General features: G+C 52.8%; 1 protein-coding gene and 1 long non-coding RNA gene across 2 annotated transcripts in view; one reads left to right on the top strand and one right to left on the bottom strand.

Annotated features, from left to right (window-relative positions):
- The first annotated feature begins 4199 nt into the window (after positions 1-4199).
- Atoh8 (atonal bHLH transcription factor 8) overlaps positions 4200-18044 on the top strand; it is a 30325-nt gene continuing 16480 nt past the window's right edge. The window contains exons 1-2 of the mRNA XM_021164863.2: positions 4200-5344; positions 16420-16611. Of these exons, the coding sequence (XP_021020522.1) occupies positions 4574-5344; positions 16420-16611 (963 nt within the window). The 5' untranslated portion in view covers positions 4200-4573. The remainder of the gene's footprint in view (positions 5345-16419; positions 16612-18044) is intronic.
- Positions 6574-11847, bottom strand: LOC147003951 (uncharacterized). The gene is made up of 3 exons (XR_015047512.1): positions 11516-11847; positions 8323-8454; positions 6574-7276 (listed from the first exon to the last, which is right to left on the bottom strand). It is a non-coding gene; the product is annotated as an uncharacterized LOC147003951 (long non-coding RNA).

Here is an 18044-nt window from a genome sequence, read left to right on the forward strand (position 1 = left end):
GGTTAGACCCAGCCTTCCTCCCGGACACTCTCTCTGTACTAGAATGGTAGGTTGGTTTTTTGTTGTTGTTGTTTGTTTGTTTGTTTTTGTTGTTGTTGTTTTTTGTTTTTTGTTTTGTTTTGTTTTTTGAGACACGGTTTCTCTTTATAGCTCTGGCTGTCCTGGAGCTCACTTTGTAGACCAGGCTGGCCTCGAACTCAGAAATCCGCCTGCCTCTGCCTCCCGAGTGCTGGGATTAAAGGCGTGCGCCACCATGCCCGGCTGAATGGTAGGTTATTAAGGTCAGGATTTTTTTTTGTTTTGTTTTGTTTTTTTGTTTTTTTCTCTATTCAGTGATGCATCCCCAGCCTTGAGAGCAACCTCCCAGCACTACAGATGCTTAGGGGAATGGATGAGAGCTACCATCCAATGTGGGCTCCCAACAGCAAGAACCTCATCAAATTTACCCAGTGCCACCAAGGCACCTGTCCGGACCTTCCGAGGTATGAATGGCTACTGATCTGAACCATTGTCTCCTGCTCAGTTTCTCTTACCAGGGAAGATCTTAGAGGCAGTGAGTGTGGTGCTCCTCTGTCTCCCCCAGCAGAATCACAGGGGCCTCTCTACCTTGGCGACGAAGGGTTCCAACTGGCAGGAAGCTGATGCAGCCAGCCCCTGTAGAGCACGCCTCCATTTCCAAGGCTCCATTAGCCAAAAGAATCACAGGGCAGCTCAGACTTGCTGTTTCGTCTCTCTAGGAATACACAGAGAGAAGGACTCTACGGAAGCCTGTAACACATGGGAGCTAAGTGAAGTTACTGGAAAGGTTTGCGAAGCCGAGAGGACACAAAGTATCCTACCCAGAGCCTTGTGCCTGGTAAACAGGCACTCTACTACAGAACTACAGAACTGCGCATACTCCTTCTGTTTGTTATCTGAACTTCAGAGTCAGGAGTAAACCCTCCACCCCACTCCACCCCACCCCACTCCACCTCACCCCATCCCACAGACCGACATAGCCCTTTTCTGTATCTAGGACACTGTTCCACTACGGGCAGAACACACTCAGAGCAAAGATAAACCACAGGATCTCAGAGAGGCTTCCCTTTCTGCTGAGCCCTATTCACTCCGTCCTATCCCCAAGACTCTCAGTTTTCCATAACTGGGTTAGCCACCAGGGTGCAGGAAGGAAGAAAGACATCTCATCCCTAGATCCAGTGTCCTGGGGGCTATAGCGCCAGTCCCTCATCCCTGGCTAGCCGGCAGAGAGGGGCTCTCATGGGACTAGGTTTCCTGCTCTCTCTTTCCCACCCAGCTGGCCCTATGCAGGGCTGCTGTGAGCACAATGGAAAAGGGTGATGCTCTCACTGAATTCTGTTTGCACCTGCCTAATTCTTACTCTTCCCCAGTTTCTCTAATGGGGCACAGGCACTTTGGGACAATCTGAACGGCCAGAAATAGACTCCATGTTTCAGAATGTAGAACTTCATGCAGTAAGTATATAAGGCTCCTCCTCATCTGGCCAAGAAGACAGAACTCACAGCTCCATCCTGAAGAGCTGACCTAGTCCTGACCAGTCCTCACAGGTTGTGCTTGCATACCCAGGACCCATGGGGCAGGCTCTGCTCTGCAGCAGAGAGAAAACAGTAGTTCACAGCCACCATGATTCGGGCCCTTTCGGCCTGAGACTCCTGGCTGCCCAAGGAGTCCTGTCATTTGATTCTGATCTGGAAGGAACCTGGCAGACACCAGGCTGGGCTGAGGGAGACCTGTGGCTTTAGCTTCTCAGGTTAGAAGAGCAGAGACAGCCAGCAGTCAAAACAAACAGACAAACCAATGAACCAACCCAGTCCCACTGACGGTCCAGTCCCTCATCTTCGTGTGCTAACGAGCTGCCGGGCTCTCAAGAGTTAGAGGGAGCAGGATAGTTCAGACTCAGGCTTCAGACTCAGTTGGTATGGATTCAAACAGCTTTTCTCTCACTCCCTTCTGCTGGCTACTTTCTCCCACCAGAAGTTTCGGTTCTCTTGTGGGCAGAGTGGATTTGCCTCCCTGAATTGTCATAAAGATGAAAGATAAAAAATGTATGTGGTCACTCCCTATGTAGTGGTAATTCTCCGCCCCTGGCTGCCCAGCATGTCTTTACTGTAGACTAAGTTCTAAGCATTGGCCTTCCCTTCCTTTCCCAGCTTCACTCCTGAGCCATGGTACAGCCATTCAGAGGGTATGGAACCTTCCAGAGGCACTGCTATGTTCATCCAGCGTAACCTCAAAAAGTTGTCTCAGTTGGGGAGGTTTTACTAAAGGAGTGGATTTTCTTGGAGTGTATCTGTGCCATTTCATACAAAGCAAAGATGGAGCTGCTATGAGAACTGAGAGCCTTTTTATCCCAGCACCTCCATGGCTTTGTGAAATTCTTAATGCTGTCTTTATAGGGCCACTCATGCATCCCCAAACCAGCTCAGTTCCTTGAGAGAAGTCAGTGGGGGTTGAGTCTCCTAAGTTTTATACCACCAGGGGGCGCTGCCCAGCTGGTTTCTGTCCAGCTTCTCAAGGAAGCTAAGGGGAATCGGAGTACCGGGAGAGACCTGGTTTGCATTCAGCTGGCCTCGGCCTGAAATCTGTGGCCTGGTAAGCTGAGAATGGCAGTCACAGGCATTCTTCCCATCAATTAGGCTACTTACATTTCTCTTCTGTTCCTCAGAACACCCTTCCATCCTGTGACTGCCAAGTTCAGATCCTCAAGTTGCCCAAAGGGAGAAGTGGGGGTGGCGGGTGTGTCTACCCAACACAGATGTCATCCCTATCACTGCTCTCTTTCCTTCCATTCCGACGAATTACAGTGGTCTTTCCCTTCTTTTGGAAGACATTAGAAAAGGGCTGGGGTTCAGCTTTCATGGAGCCCGTTGTTAGGAATGGCATCCACTCACGTGGAGGCTTCTAACACACTAACTGCCATGGGCAACCCAGCCTGTGACTCTGCCCAACTCTAGCTAAGCCCTGAGCTATAGTTTCACTACACAAGTGTGTCAAGGGTCACCAATCAAATGCCATATGCGATCTCCTTTCATCCTTTTAATGACACTTGCCTCAAAGGAGACCATTGGAGGAAGGCTCGGTGAAGTGAGCAACCCTATGTGACAGCACAGGGGAAGGTGTGTGCAGAGGGTCCCAAGAGGGTCTCCCCGTCAGCCTCTTCTTTCTAGTAGGATCTCCAGTGGAATGGAGGCCTGGGGGTCTGGAGAGTGGACTCTACCTCCTTACCATTGGCATCAGGCTCTGTGCTCAATCAATCGTTATCATTCCCAGGAGGAAGGTGTGGCTATGACCCCTATCCTGGGCATAAGGAGCCAGAGGTGCTGAGGGGCGGCATGACGAAGGCCAAGGTCGCTCAGTAAATGGTAACCTTGAGCTCCGAGACCTAAGAATTCTGTCTGCTTGAGGAGCTGTCCTGCCCTGGCTGATAACATTAGCGCAGCTACTGATGACCTGGCACCTCCTGTGCGGCGGCTTTCACAGCCAGGCTGTGACAAGCATGGGTGTTCTCCAGATTCCTCATTTCATAGATGAGTAAATCTGGGTTTAGCAGGGCGCCTCGGGTGAGATGACTTAAGATCTTCACCGACGTTACATCTGCTAAACCAGACATTTGCATCTCTCAGTTTCCCAATGTCTGGTGTTCTGTTCCTAAGGCCTCTGCCCCAGCAAATAGAGGCAAGAAGGGAGAAGGCCTTGTTGCAGTTGGATGACAATGACCAGCCACTCTGGGGTTCTTCTCTCCCACTTATCTTTCCCTCCCAGAAGCTCTGGGATTTCTCCCTCTGTTGGACAGTTCGGGTGGGAGGTAGAAGGGAAGGTTCTGGATGGGAAAGGTCGGCGCTGCGTCACCCCCCACCCCCACCCCAGGCCAACAAGACTGGGCAATGAAGGGCCACAGCGGTTAGCAGCCACGTGCTCGGGACTGTAGTGGACAGTGCGGACTGTCTTTGGAGAGAGAAGGCGCGCCCCCAACTTGGGTAGGGGGCAGAGAGGGCGAGCAGGAGGAGGCAGGTTCCGGCACAAGAAGGCATGAGGGGTGGGGGGAGGCCGAGAGCACGCGGACAAAGGAGGCGGCCCTCAGCCCAGCTGTTTTGAAAAATGCTTCCTGTTTCTTTAAAGGCGCTCGCGGCTCGGGCGGCCTGGGCTCGGGAGGCGGCAGCGGCGGCGGCGGGAGCTGCCTCCTCTCCGGGCGGGCGGCGCTGAGTGATCTTGCGAACTGGGCTTCTGTGTAAACTGAGGCTAAACAAACACAGATGGAGCGCAGCGGGCGTTCTGCAGAAATGCTGGCAGGGCGGCAGCGACTTCAGATGACACTCTGAGCTCTCCCGGGGAACGGGCAGCCTCCAAGGCTTCACGGAGCCGGAGGCGCAGCTGCCCCGGGAGTGGGGGTGCGAGGGAGGGACCCGGGGAGGGAGGGTAGGAGGAGAGAGCGCGGCGACAAGGCGGCGCTCAGCGCGGCGGCCACCCGGCACAGCCAGGCGCGCGGCGTGCAGGGTGATCGCTGCGGGCGCGCGTCCCAGGCAGTCCCACGCCCCGGCCTCACGCCGTCCTCGCCATGAAGCACATCCCGGTCCTCGAGGACGGGCCGTGGAAGACTGTGTGCGTGAAAGAACTGAACGGCCTCAAGAAGCTCAAGCGGAAAGGCAAGGAGCCGGTGCGGCGCGCGAATGGCTATAAAACTTTCCGATTGGACTTGGAAGCTCCCGAGCTCGGCGCCACAGCCAGCACCACGGCCGCCACCAACGGGTTTCGGGACAGGACACAACCGTTCCCGATCGCGACCCCAGTACCAGCCTCAGTGGCGCCGGCGGTTCCTCCAGGTGGAGGCACAGACACAGCCAGGGAATTCCGGGGCATCAGAGCGCCTGAGGTCTCTGACGCGCGCAAACGCGGTTTTGCTCTGGGCACAGTGGGACCGGGACTACCCACGCCAACGCCGCCTCCCGCATCTCAGAGCTTGGCACCAGGGGATCCCGAGGCGCACCCCTTCCGCGAGCAGGCTCTGCGTCCCCGCATCTTGCTGTGCGCCCCTCCCGCGCGTCCCACACAATCCGCGCCTCTCGCACCCCCAGCGGGGCCACAAGAGTCCCCTGTGCGCCCTGCGCCCCCCACGCGCCCGGGGGAAAGTTCCTACTCGTCAATTTCACACGTAATTTACAATAACCACCCGGATTCTTCCGCGTCGCCTAGGAAACGGCCAGGCGAAGCGACCGCCGCCTCCACGGAGATCAAAGCCCTGCAGCAGACCCGGAGGCTTCTGGCCAACGCCAGGGAGCGGACGCGGGTGCACACCATCAGCGCAGCCTTCGAGGCGCTGAGGAAGCAGGTACTCACTAACCGCCGCGGGGTTAGAGTGGCAGGAGTGGGTAGGTGGGTGGCCCCAGGGTCGGAGTTAGGATAAAAAGGAATCCCACAAGGCAGGCAGATTGGAGTTATCATTGTTGCAACTTTTTAGTTTGTAAAGTGGGCGAAAGCTAAGGATCTCTGGCCTAGACACGCCCCTGTTCCCCAGGAGCAACCGCGTCTGACCTCAGGTCTTGTAGTTGACTTGTATGGCAGCGAGTATTTGTCTTCTGGTCCCTTGGGCTTGGTGGGGAATACGGGGGTGGGGGGGGGGGAGATGTGGGAATCTTCCCCTGGCAGGGGAAGGGAACAGAGCATGACCTTTCCGCTCTGTGCACTTGGCATGCTTGGGGTCTCGGCCCCCTGTTGGTGTCACCGAAGCACACAGCACCACAGAGGTGCGCTCCTGGGGGCCCTGGAATGTAAAGGGCGAGGAGGCGGGGTGGGGGGTGGGGGGTAGGGGTAGGGGGTGGGGCTTGTCCTGTTTCCATGGTCACTTCAGCTTGCTTCTAGGATCTCTGCACGCTTTACCTAGTTCCCGGAGTCCGTTATGACTCGGGCTACAAGGCTGTGGTTCTTTCAAGAACAGCTTCAGGAACTTTCCCGGGAGATCTTGCCCACCACTGCCCTTCCTCTTCACACCAGTCACCTCCTGGGGGCCCAGGAGTCTGCTGGGGATTCTCTCCGGGGTCGGGGTGGAGCCAATAGAGCCGAGCTCTGGATAAGCCAGGGGGCTCCTCTTTAGTTACTGGGGGCAGACTGCCCTCACCTGACAGCATCTATTGGGAAAACTAAGGAACATTTGACTGGAGAATTACCATGGCAGAGGGGGCAGCTGACAGTTCCACTTAAGATAAGCTTGGTTCTTCCCCAGAACTCTCTGGTTTCTCACTTTCTTAGAGAGGAGTAAGATCTGCAAAGGGTGTGGGATGGGCCCTCTCATTCAGGTCACATAAGAGGTTGGAGTGAGGGGTGGATGTTACTTCTTTAATGGATGGAACTTTTGTTTGTTTGTTCTGCCACTGATTAGCTGTTTGTCTCCTGGAAAGTTACTCAACCTCTCTGGGCTTTAGCCAGTAACAAACCATTTCGGAAAACTTTCTCTCTCTCTCTCTCTCTCTCTCTCTCTCTCTCTCTCTCTCTCTCTCTCTCTCTCTCTCTCTCTCTCTCTCTCTCGCTCAGACAGTCAGGCATTGGAGACTTAGTCCATCCATGAGTTGGACATGGGACACCTAGGAGAAAGTGACCCTAGTGGCTTTTGAACCTGAGTTTGGGAGAAGTGTTTGGTGGCTGTCACTGCCTGCAGATACACCAGCTGTTCCCTGGGCTGTGGAGCCATCCATGTCACCCTGGGCCAGCTGCCGTGTGCCTGCATGCCTCCGCAGTGACAGCCTGTGGGGTATCTTGCAGATCCTGTCTCAGGACAGGATGACAGAGGGCAGGGAGTTGCCTGTATATCTGTTTTGCTTGTGGCGAGGTGAACCCCTCCTGAACTGGGGGGGGGTTGTGTGCCCCAAACCTCTCCCTCAGCTCCTTTTCTCTGCCTCCAGCCTCTGCCTTCAACTTTACCTAGGGAGAGCATTCATGCCTGTGTGCTTGCCTGTGTCTCTCGTGTCCTGTGCCTTTTCTGACTGTCTACAAGGACTCCTATTTTATGTAATCTTAACATCTGGATTGGATAGACCCATTTCATCGTAAGCAATACTGAGGCCAGGGAAGGTACGAGACTCACCCAAGATCATCTTGTAGTGAACAGTTCATGGAAAGTTTATGTGGCTACAGTCTTCCCACTGGGTGGTGCCCTTGTCGACTTTCAGAGATGAGGTTGTTGGCTATTGGTCGCCTTTCGTTCTGCTGTCTGTAGGGGAAGTTCTGCTCATAAGCATCAAATTCACGTGTCCTGATGAAGGTTAGCCTAAGTATTTTTAAAGAGACTTAGTGTGCACACAGATGTAGTTAAATGTATGTACATGTGTTCAATACATCTACCCAAAGGACGCTCGCATGTGTGCACACACACACACATGCACACGCAAACACACACACACACACACACACACACACACACACACACATCTCTTGTTTCTTTTTCCTAGCCCTAACCATTCTGTCCTTTCCCTAAAAGGGTTGCTGGGTCCCATTGGACATCTTGTTGGCTGAGAAGGACAGAGATCTAGAGAAGGGCTGAGACTGTCCCCACCACCAGGCACTCCCAGGGAAGGAGTGAGTGTCTCCCTGTCCTGGAGCTCAGCCTCTTGGACTTTCTGTGTGGCTGTGGACAGTCCTCTGTGGGCCTTGGCTGCTCAGGTTGCATCATGACGTTATCCTCTACCTTACATTGAGCTCTTCTGCACCAAGAGCAGACAAGGGCCATAAGGAAGAAGAAGAAGTCTCAAATGTGTGTCTTCAGGGGCCTGGGCACTGAGCAGGGCAGGGCTCTACAGGACAAAGCAGTATGGATGCTTTATTATACCCCTCTCCTCCTTTTTTTTGACAGGGTCTCTCTATGTACTCTGTGTTGGCCTGCAGCTAAACTTGTTATATAGACTAGGCTAACCTGGAACTTATAGAAATCTCCTTGCTTTTGTATCTGCCTCCTGAGTGCTGAGATTAAAGGCACATACCACCACACCCAGCTCTTTTGGGATTTTAAAAACTATATTGTGTGTGTGTATATAGGTGTGTCACAGTGTGTGAGTAGAGGTCAGAGGACAGCTTGAGAAATTGGTTCTCTCCTTCTACCATGTGGTCCTTGGGGATCAAACTCTGGCCATTGGGCTTGGCAGCAGGCAACCACTGAGCCAGCCAGCCATTTCATTGTTCTGATGATAACCACAGAAACGCACCAGGCTCCGTGCTTAGAACCTCCCATGTTCTAGTTGGCTTTGTGAAATAGGTGCTGTCATCACTCCCCCGTGTCCCAGTTCTTACAAGGTGGTTTTGGGGTCTCAGGAAACTTACGTGAACTAGCTGAGGTCTTGTGGTGCTCCCGGTGGCTTTGTGCTGTGCTGTACCCATGTGTCGGCACTCTCGGGTCTTGGCAATGCGTTCATGGCGTTGTGCAGTTACAGAGCTGTGTGGCCACCACAAAACCTGGATTGAATCAGGGTTAGTGAGTCTTCCCACTGGCCAGTGTTTAACGGCTTTGCTTCCTGGCTTATGTACCGCAGCATCAGGAGGACAGTTAGGCCCCTGCCAGTCATTGCAATCTCCTCTCCTCTCAACTAGGAAGAGCTGGGAGGGAGCTGTGTGCCTGCTGGCAGAGGTGCAGGTGGGACAGAGTCCCTCACGTCTGGGGATGGGGGGGGTGCAGGGCAGATGGTCAGACCACAGCACTTGCCACCAGCCCAGATGCACCCGAGCCCTCCTTGCTGTCCCATATGAGGGCCATGTGTGTGCAGCTGGGCTGGCCACGTGCAGGCTGCTCCCTGCCAGGGGGGAGGGGTCCATGGGAAAGGCCAGCTGTACTGGGCAGAGGAGGGAAGGGCCCGGGCTCTGGGACTCAGTTCCCTGGCAGGACCCTCCGGCTGTGCCCACCTTTGGGATGCCTAGCCTGTGGGTGGCTTTGTTCTCCTCCTCGAAGCCCCTTGATGTCCATGGAGGAGTGGCATCAGCAGACCGTGATGGTCCCTTAGCAGCGAGCAAGTGGGCCCCGAGTTACCCTCCCACCCCCGTGTGCCTTGAGGATCTCCAAGGGTCATCACTAGATTATAGGGATCTATAATTCCAGAAGGGTCTAAGGGTGGTGGTCTTAGCCTGTCTTTGGCTCCCAAATCCTCTGAGGTAAAAGAGACGGGAACCCCAGCAGTGTCTGTGCACCCCTCCCTTAGGTAGTGACCAGCAAACCTCTTCACACTGGAAGCTCCACAGAGTTGGCGAGGGTGACAGGATCCTACCCTGCTCCCAGGTTCCAAGAGAGGCTCTTTGTTGAGATTCTTATGACGTGGATACATATCTTTGGTCGTAAGTTTGTAGAACTACTTGTCACTTAACAGAAAGTGGCCAGGTTCTATGCCCAGATCTGTTAGGCCCTAGGGGAGAATGGCTGGGTCTTGTGTCCTCTTTCACTTTTGTAAGCAGTTTGAATTTTAAAGTCCTTTCTAAGTAGACCTGAAAGGGACGTTGAACAGCCCAGATGAGGCGGCTTCATGCCAGGAGTCCTGTCCTGCAGACGTGAGTGAATAGCTTCATGCAGAAGGAGTCTACCCACTGTGTGCAGGGACATGGTGTGCTTGTAGCTTTGTGGGCCTGGGGGGTCTCTGAGGACTGTTAGAGGGCAAAAGGCTTTGAGGGCGTTCCTGAATGTTCTGCTAGGTTCTTGATTTTGTTTTTGTTGTTGTTTTTTTCCCCCCTCACACTTGTCCACTGTGATCCCATTCTGAGAAGCAGCTGTTTGGATGCCCACGTTTCTGGTGAAGAAAGGGGTCCTGTAAGGCCACGGTCCTCCTTAAAGTCTGGAAGATGTCCAGAGGACAGCCAGGCCCTCAGGCTGCCCAGCCAGTGTTTGCTGGAGCCGAGGGAGGGTCTAGCTTGGGCAGTAGAGGAGGGGTGGAACGTTTGGGGGCCCCAGAGGACCTTGTAAAAATGCCCAAAGCCGATCCTCTGTGGAGTTTAAAATCCAGGAGCAGAAGTTGCTCCATCAGTAAAACACTTGCTGAACAAACTCGAAGATCTGAGGTCAATCCCCACCTACCCATGTAAAAAGTCAGGAACGTTGGCATGCATCCGTCACCCCAGCACCGGGAAGGGACAAACCTGAGGATCTCTGGGGCTTTAGACCCAGCCAACCTGCCAACCTAGCTGAGTCAGGGGGCTTCTGGCTCAGGAGAGAACTTGTCTCCAAAATCAAGACGGAGAGTGATGGAGGAAGATACTGATGTCTAGCCTTCATGTGTGTGCTTGAACTGATGCATGTATCCCAGCAAAGATATTTGTGCACAGACACGTGTCTTTAGCTAGTCCTTTAAGCTAGACTTTATAGATGAATCTGAGGGAGGCGACTTTACTATTCCAGAAGCTGGAAAATTCAGGTAGGGAGTGGGAGACAGGTGGCCATATCTACTTCAGCATCAGTTCTTTCACAAGTTAGGGTCCCGTGCAGGCAGCCGGATGGGGTATGGATGGGGCTCGTGACTTGTTCTGGATACTCAAAGAGGTAATGTACAAATCTGGAGTCTTTGGGGATCCCTAGCCTAAAACTATCTTAAAGCTATGCATGCCCACCTTAAGCTAATTGGAAGGAGCCCTGGTGGGGCCATGACTTGAAAACCCAACACATCTCTCTGCAGCTGGAGGCATAGGGAGACTACGCAGCTGGGAGACAAGTGCATCTTCGTGGAGTGGACGCCATTGCTTTTCCTCAGTGCACTGCTGAAGAGATGGGGATAGCTAATGCATTCAGAATGCCCTTGCCCATGAGCTTTGAAGGAGGCAGCTTTTGGGGACCTTTTGCAACACCAATAAATATTCTCAAGATTCCGTGAGGAACACAAGGGTTGCTGTCTCTGCCCTCTCAAGTAGGAAACAGAGGCTCAGAGAGCTGAAGGGATTTGCTCTAAATTATGCTATTGCAAGTGCTTGGAACTTTATGGTGGCAGCTGGGCCAAGGCGTCTCCATGCTAGGGTGAAGCTGGGCTGTTGGGGGCCAAAGGATGCGTGGGCTTTAGGAGAGTGCATAGTAGTGGTTTGTGGGTTTTGGTGTTTGGTGTTTGTTGTGGGTGGTATGTATGCTTTATGTTTGTGACAGGGTCTAATGTAGTCAAGGCTAGCCTCACACTCAGTACATAGCTGAGGATAATTTCAAACTTCTGACCCTCCTGCTTTTATCTCCCATGTGCTGGGATTACAAGTGTGCCCCACTTCTCCTGGTTGGTGCCGTGCTGGGGACTGAATCCAGGGTATCAAGGTATGCTAGGCAGGCACTCTTAACAACTAGCCTTGTCACTAAGAGACTCTGAAGGAGCCTTACAGAGAGCCAACCTTGGGGTAGGAGAGGAGAAGGGACAAGCCACCAGGAAGAGCCATTGTTGCCCCATGTGTCCACCCTGGTAGCAGAATGTCCTGTTGAGTGTGCCTTCCTCGGGTGCTGGGTAGATAAACTGCTGGCTCCATCCAGGGCTCAGCTGACTGAGCTGAGGCTCAGAATGGCACTCACCCATTTTCCTCATGTGCATACGGGACGTTTATCTTTACTTGAGGTAGATCTCAGATAGAATAATGCTGTGGAAGGTCGCTGGTCATGCTAGGAAGACAAGGGCTGTCCATGGTTGTCTTTTGTTGACCAGGAAGGAGCTGGACCCAAGCAGTGGCTCAAAGTGACGTATCTAGAACAGACTGCCCCAGAGCCTGGCACGGTGTGCCTGGGTTGGCCTTGGCTTCACCTGCCAGTCTGGGTCCAGCACACAGACATTTCTCGAACTCTCACTGCCTCCTAGAAGCCCAGCTGTTTGGGGGCCCGGGTGCAGAGTTGTCTGTTGAAGGGAGATTTCCCGAGTAGTCTGGAAGTGACACAGTCCTGTGCTCCCAGATTCCCCCACCCCGCAGGCAGACACCACCTCCTGGGTCAAGGAGCACAGAGGTGCTGGGCCTGACCCTGAGACCCCTTCCCTGGCCCAGATCTTGTTTGTTTGTTCAAACTGATAACAGGGTTTTCTGGACTCTGACTGGAAACAGGCGAATAGCCTTGTTCTGCCAGCTTTTCTTGGATGGATTTGGTGCTGTGGCTGGGGATGGGAGAGCAGGGTGGGGGGAGAAGGAGGATGGGCATGTAGGTGGGGGATGGGCATGTAGGTGGAGGGTGGGCACGTAGGTGGGGGGTGGGCACGTAGGTGGGGGGTGGGCACGTAGGTGGGGGGTGGGCACGTAGGTGGGGGGTGGGCACGCAGGTGGGGGGTGGGCACGCAGGTGGGGGGTGGGCACGCAGGTGGGGGGTGGGCACATAGGTGGAGGGTGGGCAAGTAGGTGGGGGGTGGGCAAGTAGGTGGGGATGGGCACGCAGGTGGGGTGGGCACATAGGTGGGGGGTGGGCACGTAGGTGGGAGCTGGAGGTTCAGGAGAGTTGCTTGCTTTTCTGCCTTTCCTGACCCTGTGCCTTGGTTTTCTAGACTCCTGGCTTGTATAGAATAAGGAGTACTTAGCTACCAGGCCCAGGATGAGGGGTGCTTAGCCTTTGTGCCCAGGATGAGAGGTACTTAGCATCTGTGTCCAGGATGAGGGGTGCTTAGCTTCTGTGCCCAGAATGAGGGATGCTTAGCTTCTGTGCCCAGGATGAGGGGTGCTTAGCATCTATGTCCAGGATGGAGGTACTTAGCTTCTGTGCTCAGGATGAGAGGTACTTAGCATCTTTGTCCAGGATGAGGGGTACTTAGCTTCTGTGCTCAGATGAGGGGTGCTTAACTTCTGTGCTCAGAATGAGAGGTACTTAGCATCTTTGTACAGGATGAGGGGTGCTTAGCTTCTGTGTCCAGGTTTCTCACCCTCTCTGGAGCCTGTCTCGGGACCTTGTGCAATACTGAATGCCATCATTTTCCTGACCTCTGCTAGGCTTGCTGTGTACAATGCCTGCCATCAACTGAGTCCCCACTCCCTTGTGAGGTCAGTTTTGTGCCCAGTGTACAAGGGCTGAGTGACTATGTCATTCACTGGGACGTACGCTGGGCAGAGTCAGAGCCAGGCATTGAACCCAGGAGACAAAGGTAAGTTGTTTGTTCATCCTCAGAGAGATGGCATTTGTGTTCAAAACTGCACCTCTCTCGCTCTTGCTCTGTGTGTGTGTGTGTGTGTCTGTGTGTCTGTGGTAAGGTTCTCTCCTCTCATTGATCCAGAACTGACCAAGTAGTCCAGGCAGGTTAGCTAACATGCTCTACAATGCTTCTAATTCTACCTTCCGAGTGCTGAGATTGTAAAGCACATGCTACCATGCTGGACACTTTTTTTTTTTTTTCTGAGACAGGGTTTCTCTGTGTAGCCCGGGCTGTCTTGGAACTCATTTTGTAGACCAGGCTGGCCTCGAACTCAGAAATCTGCCTACCTCTGCTTCCCAAGTGCTGGGATTAAAGGCGTGCACCACCACTGCCCAGCCATGCTGGACACTTTTAACATGTGTTCTAAGGATTGAACTCAGGTTCTACATTTTGCAAGGCATACTGATTAAACTATTTTCCCAGCCCAGTTTTTTTCTTTTATCTTCTTATAAAATATTTATTTACTATATGGATATGAGTGTTTTGCCTGCATATATGTCTGCATATCACGTGAGTGCCTGATAGCCAAAGAGATTGAAAGAGGGCATTGGATCCCCTGGAACTAGAGTTACGGGAAGTTTTGAGCTGCTGTGTGAGTGCTAGGACCCAAGCCCAGGTTCTCTGGAAGAACAGCCAGTACGTACCCTTAACCACTGGGCCATCTCACTTTATTTTTAATTATGAGTATACATGTCTGAGTGTGGGTTTGTGCACTAGTGCAGTGTCTGAGGGCCTGGGGTCCCATGTTTCTGGAGTTAATAGGCAGCTGTAAGCTGCTCTGTTTGGCTGCTGGGAACACAGTTTTGGTTGCCTGCAAGGTCAGCACGCTGCCTTAACTGCTGGGCCATCTCTCCAGTGCCCAAAATATGTGTTTAGAACTAGATTCAAAGTACCCTGGAGTTAGTTCACTCACAGCCTTATTTAACCAGCCTGCTGCTTTTGAAACCTGCTCTGGGCCAGACATGGACTATACTCTGCAGCTGTGAGCCTTCCCCCATTGTATGAGGGAATACCGGACACTTAGGGTAGGAGCAAAAATGAGACTTAAAGGTCGATAGGTCCATTACAGCACCATTAGGCACAGGCTGCTCCTTGGTGTGGGGCAGGCATGAGAAATCAGAGAAAGTTCCTAGGTGAAGTGCTGGTTAAAGTGGATGATGTAATGATGTACTGAGGGTCCACAGACCTGGGGCAGCCAATCTTGGTATTACTGAGCTTTGTGGCCTAGGACTTCTTTGCTGATACCCAAAGAGGTTGAAAGAGGGCATTGGATCCCCTGGAACTAGAGTTACGGGAAGTTTTGAGCTGCTGTGTGTGTAGCATTGAGGGTCCTGTACACGGTGTGATGTTCAGCAGCATGCCACCTCCTTCCAAACCCTGGTGCTCCTCTATTGTGACAACTAGGAATGGCCCCAGACCTTACCATCTATCCCTCGAGGGCTAGAATCATCCCTTGTTCAAAATACTGGCTTCAAAGAGTTCCTGGCCCATGAATATGCTCCCTTAATATGACTGTGGCAGTTCTGTGCAGGCCCCACACTCGGTGGGGTGACACTGACGATGTGTATAGATGCCAAAGAGCCATAGATGGGAGCAGAGCTTGCCAGTGGGGACATTTTAGCTGTTTGGATGAAGAATGCAGGTAAAGAACAGGTTGATGGGTTTATAGTTGTCAGGTAGATTACAAGGAGTTCCATTCGTGTTAGAACACCACACTCAGTTACATTGTGCTGTGGTCTTAGCTCTTTGATGGCTTGCATAGCACACGTGTAGGAAGACCAGTGCTAAGGAGGCAGAGGCCCTACCCATCTCCCACAATTAGTGAGTGATAAGCTGCTAACAACACAGACAAGTGAATCAAGTTGGGGCTGTTGGTATTTATCACCCACCTGTTGTGTGCCATGCTCAGCAGTAACCCAGGTCTAGAGGGCATAGAGAAAGTGAAGAAAGAAGAAAACATCATGTTTTTTGTGTCTGAGTATCTGCCCTGTTCCCCTGGAAATCTCCAGGGTCCCAAGAGAATGAAGGGTATCTTTTAAAAAAAATATTCTTTATTGCTAAGTGTATGTGTGCACATGGTGTGTGCCCCAGCACACGAGAGGTACAGAGGGCTGATTTATAGACTGTTTTCTCTGTCCACCTCGACATGGATTTCCAGGCTTGACCTCTGATTGGGAGGGTTGCATGGAGGTCTTTCCCACGAAGCCGGCACTCCAGCTCCGCCATTATTCTTGGGTCTAAGTTCTTTGAAGGTAGGAGTTGAAGTTTATTTGTTGGCCTATTTTCAGGCTGGATTTTGTTCTGTGGCCCTAGCTAGTCTGGTACTCACTATGTAGCTGAAGATGGCTTCCAGCTCATAGTAGTCCTCCTGCCTCAGCTCCCCGAATGCTGTGATTCTAGGTGTGCACCTCCACATTTGGCTAAGAATCATGGTTTGGTTTGGTTTCCGAGACAGGGTTTCTCTGTGTAGCCCTGGTTGTCCTGGAACTCAATATGTAGATCAGTCTGCCTCTGCCTCCCTAGTGCTGGGATTAAAGGCGTGTGCCACCACTACCTGGCTAGGCATTGTGTTTTTATTTTAAATTTACTTTTGAAAATGTTTTGAGACAGGGTCACAATTTAGGTATCTTTGAACTTGCTGTATAAGTGAGACTGATTTTGAATTCCTGACCACCCCCTGCCTCTACCTCCCAAAGTGCTAGGATTATAGGTATATACTACCAGGCCCATAGGAGTCAAATTTTTGCAGGGTATGGTGGCACATGCTTTTAATCGCAACACTCAGGAGGCAGAGGCAGGCAGGTCTCGATGAGTTAGAGGCCAGCCTGGTCTGTATCATGAGTTTCAGCCCAGTCAGGACTACATAGTGAGACCCTATCTCAAAAAAAAAAGTGTTTTAATTGTTGAGCCCTCAAGTATCCAACTAAATTAGTGTCAGTCAATGAGTGAGCATATGGAAGAAGCCTCAGAGGTAGAAAGAATGTCTGCCCCTCCCCCAGCGTCAGGAGGACAGGGTGCAGATCTGTAGGGTGCAGATCTGTGTGTTACTACAGCTGGTGCTTGGGTGTGAGTCCAGCCTCATTGTCTCCTCTGTCAAATGGGAATTTGGACACACCCTCGAGTGTGGGAATAGCTGAGCAGGATGTGGGTGTGTAAACCTCAGGTGCTTAGTTAGAGGTGGTAAAGTCAGGTGTGCCCAGACACACACTTAGATAGGCTACCTCCACTGCCCTGCCAGCCGAGGCGGGTGTGGAGGGGTGATGCTCCGCCCAGAGGCCCCTGCTGCTGTTCTAATGCCCTCTCCCTGCATGCTCAGGTGCCGTGCTACTCCTATGGGCAGAAGCTCTCCAAACTGGCCATCCTGAGGATTGCCTGTAACTACATCCTGTCCCTGGCACGGCTGGCTGACCTGGACTACAGTGCCGACCACAGCAACCTCAGCTTCTCCGAGTGTGTGCAGCGCTGCACCCGCACCCTGCAGGCAGAAGGGCGAGCCAAGAAGCGGAAGGTATTTACCTGCACTGGGGCAGCAACCTTAGGGGAGTCGGGGACACCACGGGGAGGGAGATATACCTAAGAGGCCTGAGAGACCAGCCTCTTGGAATGTTCCGGTAGATACCTCGGACCCAGGAATCCTCACATCCCAGGGGACATGGGTAGGATCATGAGCATAAGGCTGCTGGGTGACCTTCGATACCCTGGAGTTTCCAGGTTTGGGTTTGCTTTTTCCTTAAATGAGGAAATGGTCCATCTTTGAAGCCCTTCCTGTTCCTATGTGATGTGAGGCTTAAATGATCTGTGTGGCCCTGACAGATGTTCTGTCAGGATGAGATGTCCCCAAATAGGTGGTAGCCCAGGAGAGGCTATCTGTGGGTTTGGGGAATGTGGTTTTGTCTGGGGAGTCGTATGAAGCTGGGCACGAGGGCGAAGGATGGTATTTATTCAGTAGGGAGAGATTCACTGAGAAAGTTGGGCAGGGGTATGAACTTGCCACGCAGTATTGATAGGGTGGTCAGAAAGCTATCCTGTACGACCAAGCGGAAGGGATAGTGTGGACTCTCCTGGGGTGTGGGAAGGCCAGATGGAAGATTCACAGTAATTCTCCTGCCCAGGGGAGCTGGGCAGAACATCTTGTTGGAAGTGGCATTTGGGCTGGGACCAGTGGGACAGCTAAGAGGCTGCCAGGCAGACGAAGCAGGGACATCACTGGGGGTGGGTGGAGCAGACAGCCTGCATTAAGCCTGATACATTTAAGGAAATTTGTGGAGGAGAAAAAGGGTTGGGCATAACCATAGTTTCCTACCCGCTTGGTGCTTCCAGATACCCAATCAGGGTCCAGTACTTAGCAGAGTGGCTGTAGCTCTCTGGATCTGTTCCCCTGAAATGCATGGAGAAAGACAGTGGGATGCACTCTGTCTGAGATGCTCAAGAGGTCCAGGGAACTCTGGTGCCCTTCATCCAATCCTTCCCTGCTTCCATCCTTTTGGCCTGCCCCTCCCCCCCAGGGAACCTATAGCTTGCCCTGATTTCCCAGAGGCCACTGAGGCCCCAGCCAGGGAGGCCCTCCTTAGGGGGTGCTACCAGCCCTAATTGCACAGTGCATTCCTGGGAGTGATTTAGCAGGGCCAATTAGGAGAGGCCCTCATCAAGTGGGTGAGAGAGGAAGCGCCACCGGCCACTCCGGGGCCAGCTTTCCTGCTTTCCTTGGGAGAGTGACATGGGTAAATGAAGGCCTGATTGATGGCTCCACGCCGCGTGCTCTGTGACAAAGGAGGTTGGTAAACTCTTGGTGAACTCCCCTGGCATTCAGCTGTTGGTGTGTGTCCCTTAGTGGTGCAGCTAGGCAGCCTGGGCAGGCTCCTTCCCTTCCTCTCTCCCCTCCTCACCTCTTTACACCCCTCCACAGTCTACTCTGAGGCAGCACCAGGCCCCTCCCTCCGC

Source organism: Mus caroli, unplaced genomic scaffold, assembly GCF_978045245.1.
Source record: "Mus caroli unplaced genomic scaffold, Mus_caroli_1 scaffold_7, whole genome shotgun sequence".
Lineage (NCBI taxonomy): Eukaryota > Metazoa > Chordata > Mammalia > Rodentia > Muridae > Mus > Mus caroli.